The 7,500-nt window shown below is 47.7% G+C and overlaps 2 protein-coding genes across 8 annotated transcripts in view; both read left to right on the top strand.

Moving 5' to 3' along the window:
• qki2 (QKI, KH domain containing, RNA binding 2) overlaps nucleotides 1–7,500 on the top strand; it is a 61,841-nt gene that overhangs the window by 35,102 nt on the left and 19,239 nt on the right. For all 7 annotated transcript variants that reach the window (XR_012990048.1, XR_012990047.1, XM_076297925.1 and 4 more), the window contains exon 4: nucleotides 232–375. Coding sequence is in view for 5 of the 7 variants with exons in the window: in XM_076297925.1 (XP_076154040.1) it covers nucleotides 232–375 (144 nt within the window). In the remaining 2 variants the exon portion in view is untranslated. The remainder of the gene's footprint in view (nucleotides 1–231; nucleotides 376–7,500) is intronic.
• Nucleotides 1,867–2,790, top strand: LOC143138656 (uncharacterized). The gene is made up of 3 exons (XM_076299080.1): nucleotides 1,867–2,077; nucleotides 2,190–2,333; nucleotides 2,432–2,790. The coding sequence occupies exons 1-3, from the start codon at nucleotides 1,867–1,869 to the stop codon at nucleotides 2,788–2,790; spliced, it is 714 nt and encodes a 237-aa protein (XP_076155195.1).

Below are 7,500 nucleotides of genomic sequence, written 5' to 3'. Positions count from 1 at the left end.
GGACTAATATATGTAGTCCCAGAGGTAGAGTGTTTATGTATGCAACCGCTTAGGTGTCTGTTTATGTTTTTCTTCTCGATTTCTCACTCTTTTCACCATCTGTCAGTTATTTTTCTTTGTTTAAATACACTTTATATCTTTGGTTTGAAAGCGTATGTGAAATTGTGAAATACATTTTAAACATTTAAATAAATATTTACCCCCCACCCTCTCTCTCTCTCCCCCCCCCAGGAGGAGCAGAACCGCGGTAAGCCCAACTGGGAGCACCTGAATGAGGACTTGCACGTTCTCATCACTGTGGAGGACTCTCAGAACCGGGCGGAAATCAAGCTCAAGCGCGCCGTGGAGGAGGTCAAGAAGCTCCTAGTGCCAGCGGTGAGTGCTGGAAGACACACACACACACACACACACACACATCCACACATATGCACATACACACACACACACACACACACGCACGCAACATCTTTAACACATACACACACACACACACGTACACATACTTACATACACACACACCGACAGATACACACACACAGACACATACACCCACACACACATACACACATACACACTGAGAGTTAGTAGTTGTGTTTTGTAGGCTAATAGGTGCTGTATGAGATGCATTAGCAGTAGTGTTGGCTTTGGCAGGTAGTCGGGGGTTTTATGTGTGTTATTTTACTCTTGGCGGATGATTGCTAAATCCATCTTGGCTCAAAGAGAGCCTCAGTCAGTCACAGAGAGGTACACTTATAGAAGAAAAGCTGCCATGTGGCCACACACAGACACACACACACACACACACACACACACACACACACACACACACACACACACACACACACACACACACACACTGTTCACTGACACTACACACACACACACACTCACCCACACACACACACGTTATGGTACACTACACTTCAATACACAGTTGCACTATACACTGCCACTACACACTCACACACACACACACACACACACACACACACACACACACACACACACACACACACACACACACACACAGAGGTGACTGGTGTGGGCCACATCTAATGAGTCTAATTACAGATGGTTATAAATTAATGAGGTCATCGTGCTGGTGGGGGTCTCACCCCCTGGACCTCTCCAAGGGTGTGTGTGTATGTGTGTGTGTGTGTTTTGAGAGTGGGTTAGTGAGGGCACACACACACACACACACACGTCTGTGCCATGTCCTGGTGATCAGCACTGAATAGAAATTAACCTCCAAGCCTGAGGGACATGGCAGAAGGGCAGCCAAAGATGGCACCTTGGGGCCTGTGTGTAGTGTGTGTGTGTGTGTGTGTGTGTGTGTGTGTGTGTGTGTGTGTGTGTGTGTGTGTGCCTTGGTGGCCGAACAGTTGACTAGACTGCAGCTGTCCAAGTGAGGTTGGAGTCCCTGTGTGTGTTTACGTGTGTGTGTGTGTGTGTGTGTGTGTGTGTGTATGTGCCTTGGTGGCTGAACAGTTGACTAGACTGCAGCTGTCCAAGTGAGGTTGGAGTCCCTGTGTGTGTGTAAGCGCTTTCAGACATACGTGTAAGACCGGAGGTTCTGCCGATGTTAAACGGTGGGGCCGTATATCTGAACGACATAACCGGTCATATGGAAGTCCGAATTCACCCGGTGTTTATACTACCCCCGACCTAGTATTTCCTCCGGACATTATGTAAATGTGCTGTGTCTGAACGAGGCGTAGAACATGCGGTTAAGATTCACACCTCGTGAGAGGGCGTGTCGATGACGTTTCTTTTGTGCGTCCATGGCGGGAGCACTTAAATGCCAGGGTCATGATGGAGTGGCATATTGCTGTACAGAAAATCGAGAAAGAATGCCGACCTGGAAAGATGAGGAGATCGATCCTGGAGCTGCTCTCCATGAGGGCTGACGACGTCGTGATGGAACACATGAAGGGAACAGCGAGAGACACCCTGATGTACGACCGCATTGGAAGGCAGCTGGAAGCCAAAGGAATTGCCAGGACCAAGGCACAAATAATCACCAAGCTGAAGGCGCTGAAAAGACAGTACACCTATGTTGTTGACCACAACAACAAGAGTGGGAATGACAGAAAATCGTTCCAGTACTACAGCTTGTGCGACGCAATATGGGGATCGATCTAAGCACTCCACAAGACCACTGACTGTGTCTGGGAGTATGCCGGTGCCAGGTGCAGGTGCATCCCAGACTGAGTGCATTTCCGAACCATCTACGTCTACATCCGAGCCTGCCTCTACCTCCGAGAGCTCTCCGATGCCGGACAGCGATGATGAGGGCGGTGATACATCACTGAATCAGTCGGTCTCGAGCATAGGTAATATATTTTTCGTGTTGGCATTCTAAACTGTTCACGAAATACAACTTGCAGCTGGCTTTTAATTCTGTTGAATGACATTCGGGTTCTTTCTCAAGTGTCACCCTGTCGCTCGCCACCGAGGAAGAAGGCGAGGAAGGCACGCGCCGGGTCCATGGCAGAGATGAGGAACCTGCTGGCGGACCTTGATCGTGAGGTGGACGACCGGGATCGGCAGAGGGCATTGGAGAACCAGGAGCGTGAGGAACGCGCTCGGAGAGAAACGCGAGAGGACCGGGAAAGAGAGAGCGCTCAGCTCAATCAACGGCTCCTCGACCTCAACACGGTCCTACAGCAGATGGTCCAGAGGATGCCAGTCCCTCAGGCCCACGGCCAGTACCCACCTCAAGAGCCAGCGTGGAGACCAGAGCCTCGGTACCATCGCGACAACGGTCATCCATCATACACGGACCTGTGAGCCCTCATCTCATCATTCCTGACTTGCCATGTTGGGCACTTTTGAACATTTGTTCACGCACAGCACATCATACAGCACATCGACACTTAACTCCATGGCCTAGGCTAGGCAGATGGACACTTGTTTGTTTCTTAGGTACAAACTTCGGGTTTGGTGCAATTTTTTGTCACTTTTTTTAAACGTGTATTTTTTTAAAACGTGTAATTTTTTTAAACGTGTTTTTTAAACTTGTGATTTGTCTGTATTTAATAAATTGTGTTAGACAACATGATCGATTTTCTGTTCATTGGAATACCCTTCTCATGACTTCATTGAGAACAATATTTGTTGAGAATGAATAAGGATTAGCCAAATAATACGAAGAAAATATTCGTTGCCATAAGGCTTGTCACAAGATGTCGGATTGAGAATGAAGATAACATTACAATTAAGAGAACACACTTTGTTCCAAACTCATTACGTAAATGCAATAGGCCTATATGTTCCAAACTCATTATGTAAATGCAATAGGTATAGGTAGAGTATTTTATATTTCACACTACAGTATTCGACCAGTTTGCTGGACACAAAACATGTGAATGGCTGATTATCATTTAGGCTGCCATTCGGAATGCAAATAGCCTATAGGATGGGCTGTAGTTAGCAGGTGCGTATCCAACAAAGGCACCTGCTGCAAATAGCCTAGGGACCTCCATGCCAGGCACACATTTGATGGGCTGTAGTTAGCAGGTGCGTATCCCACAAAAGGCACCTGCTGCAAATAGCCTAGGAACCTCCATGCCAGGCACACATTTGATGGGCTGTAGTTAGCAGGTGCGTATCCCACAAAAGGCACCTGCTGCAAATAGCCTAGGAACCTCCATGCCAGGCACACATTTGATGGGCTGTAGTTAGCAGGTGCGTATCCCACAAAAGGCACCTGCTGCAAATAGCCTAGGAACCTCCATGCCAGGCACACATTTGATGGGCTGTAGTTAGCAGGTGCGTAACATCCCACAAAAGGCAAGGGGAGAGGGGATACTTTTGGGGAAATAAAGTACATTTGGGAAAATGAACCATTTCACCGTCATGATGTTATTATATGCTATTTGAGGTTCATTGCAATTATTATTAATCAGCGCAGTTACGCGACTACAAGTACTACCCACAATAGGCAACGTGCTTTTCTTTATCTTCTTTATCTTTATTTTCATATCTTTTTTCTTCTTTATCTTCTACATAAAAGAGTTCACAACTGCACGTGTACATGTAATGTAATTTTATTTACAACAGTTAGCACAACAATATGCCTATAGGGTGACAAAACGTTACTGCCTTCTTGAAGCATCAAAATGTTACATCATTGATAGACAAACTGGAATTGTCCACAGACTTTTCATGATCATTCCGGCGGCATGATGGTCATGATGGCCTCTCTGATGCGCTGTGCGTAACCTGCTTGCGGTGCATGCAGGACCTCTGGGTCAGCCTCCGGAGGAGGAAGGCGAGTACCACCGGTGTTCCACTCGGGCAAATAGTTCTCCTTGTGGATTTCGCAGACGTTGTGGAGTATGCAGCAAGCATGAACAATGTCCGCCATTACTAGGATGTCCACATCATTGCGCTTGGCAAGACACTTCCAACGGCCTTTCAAACGCCCAAATGCGTTCTCCACCACCATTCGAGCAGAGCTCAGACGGTAGTTGAAGCGGTTTTGTTCTCGGGTCAGTTGACGGTGATGAGTGAACCCCTTCATAAGCCACTTCTTCAGCGGATAGGCTGCGTCTCCAATTATGTGGATGGGTACCTCCACGTCATCCACAGTTATGGATTTCTGTACACAAATCGAATAAATATTGTTAGGCCTACTATATGGATGATGCACGTAGCCTATGCAGAATTCAGTGATAGGCATGTACATGCCTAAATTAAGAATGCCCAATGTTTGATACGTACCTCACGTGGAAACAAGTAACCATCTTGTTCTTCGGCCACTTGGAATAGGAACGAGTTGGCGAGGACCCTGGCATCGTGTGTGGAACCCGGCCACCCCACATAAGCATCTGTGAAGCTACATACAAGAAAACCCCATTAGCTAAACAAATCTTCAATTGCACGAGCTATATTTTCAACAACACAGGACTCAATAGTAATGATGCTTACCAGCATTCGTGGTCAACAACCGCTTGTAGCACAATGGAATGCCAGCCTTTCCTATTGTAATAGGAATTTGGATCATCCCTCGGTGCAATGATGGGAATGTGAGTTCCATCGATGGCACCTGCACACATTGGGTACCCTCGGGCCGTGAATCCATCCACTGTCTTCTGAAGTTGATCCCCTGTTGGCATGGAGATGAAACGCGCGGACAGGTTGTCTTTCAAAGCTGCGGTTACTTCGCGCACAAGGACACAGACCGTAGAGATCCCGATACCGAATAGACAACCTATTGTCCTGTATTCACCTGGTGTAGCATACCACCATAGGACAATGGCCAGTCTGAGGCCTGGTTCCAGAGGTTTTCGCCATCGTGTACTCTGGCGGGTCAATGCTGGAGCCACCAAACTTAGGACGTACTCAAATGTACCGCGGGTCATTCGAAAATGCTGCACCCACCGTGCATCATCAAAGTTCTCGAGAACATCAGTCCAGAATACTTGGCCGCTTGGTCTCGCAATTCTCCACATCCTCCCTTGCTGTTGACGCTGGGCAAACAGTAGAATCACTGCAGCTCTCTTTCTCCTGTAACGGATTCGTTCACGACGACATTCATTGTCGTAATCTGCTCGAATTGACTGTAGGTCACGCTCCAATCTTTCATCGATGCTGCGGATGTTGTCGATGTAACGGAAAACATGCTGCATTGTTGCAACAACATTCGAAACGAGCGCGATGTATTCACCCTCCATGCTGTAGCCTATTACTAGCCCTCCTGTGACAGCGGCCGCATATATTCTGCGTCACACGCCTCTTGCGAACTTGGGCCCTACGTCATATGTCAGCCCCCACCCCTCACCCCACCCCTCACTCAACCACACGGAGATTCTGTAATGTGCGTGTATGTCGTTCACACATACGTCCGTGTAAGGTCAGTATTAGGTCCGCAGTTTAGCATCATATCTGAATCATCCGAAGGGTAGGACCTCCGTTTGACAAACCTCCGTATGTACTCCGGAGGTTATGTCTGAAAGCGCTTTGTGTGTGTGTGTGTGTGTGTGTGTGTGTGTGTGTGTGTGGCTGGAGAGAGAGGATTACTTCACTAGCGATCACCAGCGCCATGTGACGTGCACGAGAACCCTTTCTCCACGCCATTTTGGCTCACTTCACCTCAGAATAGTGTGCATTGACTTTCCACACTGCGGCTCTCTCCTCACACCGGAAGCAGGCAACTAGACACGTTTTGCATAAAAGAACCACTCAGCAAGAGCTAAAGAACTAAACACAAGCTACAAAAAAGCGGAGCTAGCCAGCGGCGAAAATTCACCTTCTTCCCGGTAATCTCCAACAGTGCATGTGACTCCTTTTTGCCTTCATGTCGGACTTGACATTTCCAATCAGCACGGCTGGCTGGATATTGCTTAATAATATCCTCTGTGAGCAGAGACTCGTATGGGCCCTGGGCCAGCTGAACCATGCTAAAGCTGGTTATGTATGCCATATTAGCATAAGCACCTTTGTTACAGAGGGCCCTCAGAAGCTCGCTAGTTAGCGGAATGTTAGCGGGTTCTTTTGGAGGAGGAGGAAATTCCAAAGGCGTTTCCTCTCTGCTGCCATGGCGACTCCCCCGAGGCCGCGCCTCCATGGCCTTTAATTGACAGGACTGCCCTTTCCCATCCCTGGACTCCCGGAGCTGAACTTGAGCGCATTTGAAGCCTTAAGCTGTAGACTGTGGAGACACACACACACACACACACACACACATACACAGAGAGACACACACACACACACACACACAGAGAGAGACACACACACACACACACAAACTTTAATTACACCTTTCAGTTTGTCCAGTTCTGTGTGGAAAAAAAGATGTAGGTTTGACGATTTAAAGACTATTATTGTCAGGCAAAATAATTGCATGGCATCCATGTATGCACACATTCACTCACAATACCTGTCCGTATTGCTGATGTTCGGCTGCTCTCCCTGTGTTCTGCTCGCAATAGCAATCCCTATTTGATAGGCACCATTGGATTTGGTCAGGCATTCCTGGATACTGGAGCGTGTATAGCCCTGTGTACCTGATTTGCAATTCTGTGGAAATTGGCATATTCAGCCTTACCTGATTTGCAACTCTGTGGAAATTGTCATGTTCAGTCTTATTGACAGTCCGTCATGTTCAGTTTTACCTTATTTCCAATTCTACAGGAAAACCCGGCTTGTTCGGTAAAGGTCATGGCAACATCGCTGTGCTTTAGAGCAGTAAGTCCAGTGCCATATCCACAATGGCGCAGTGGACTGTGGCACGTCACACATAAGAGAACACACAAACCTCACAGGTTGCTATGCAGGAGTCGGATGGGTGTGCTTGCCACTACACATGCACTGTGTTGGGAAGAGTGTGTTACGTTGTGTGAGAGTGTGTGTTTACGTGTGTGTGTGTGTGTGTGTGTGTGTGTGTGTGTGTCTGGATGGGGTTAGGCATTGTCACTCACTGGAGAGAAAGGGAAAACGAGAGAGACAGAAGGAGGAGAGATGGAGGGATAGAGGGAGAGAGAAAAAGAAAAAGAA

Source organism: Alosa pseudoharengus, unplaced genomic scaffold (genome assembly GCF_046254945.1).
Source record: "Alosa pseudoharengus isolate Yale_2024_CS ecotype anadromous, Long Island Sound unplaced genomic scaffold, YU_APseudo_1.1 YU_APseudo_1.1_scf_21, whole genome shotgun sequence".
NCBI lineage: Eukaryota > Metazoa > Chordata > Actinopteri > Clupeiformes > Clupeidae > Alosa > Alosa pseudoharengus.
Note: the sequence above shows the minus strand (reverse complement) of the source record. Positions and strands in the feature narration are given on the sequence as shown.

Bases quoted from the DNA above. Each gene is read 5' to 3' on its own strand.
- LOC143138656 (XM_076299080.1), top strand. From the start codon at position 1,867: ATGAGGAGATCGATCCTGGAGCTGCTCTCCATGAGGGCTGACGACGTC. The intron at 2,078-2,189 runs GTGGGAATGACA...TGCCGGTGCCAG, and splicing joins TGTTGACCACAACAACAAGA to GTGCAGGTGCATCCCAGACT. The intron at 2,334-2,431 runs GTAATATATTTT...TTCTTTCTCAAG, and splicing joins TCAGTCGGTCTCGAGCATAG to TGTCACCCTGTCGCTCGCCA.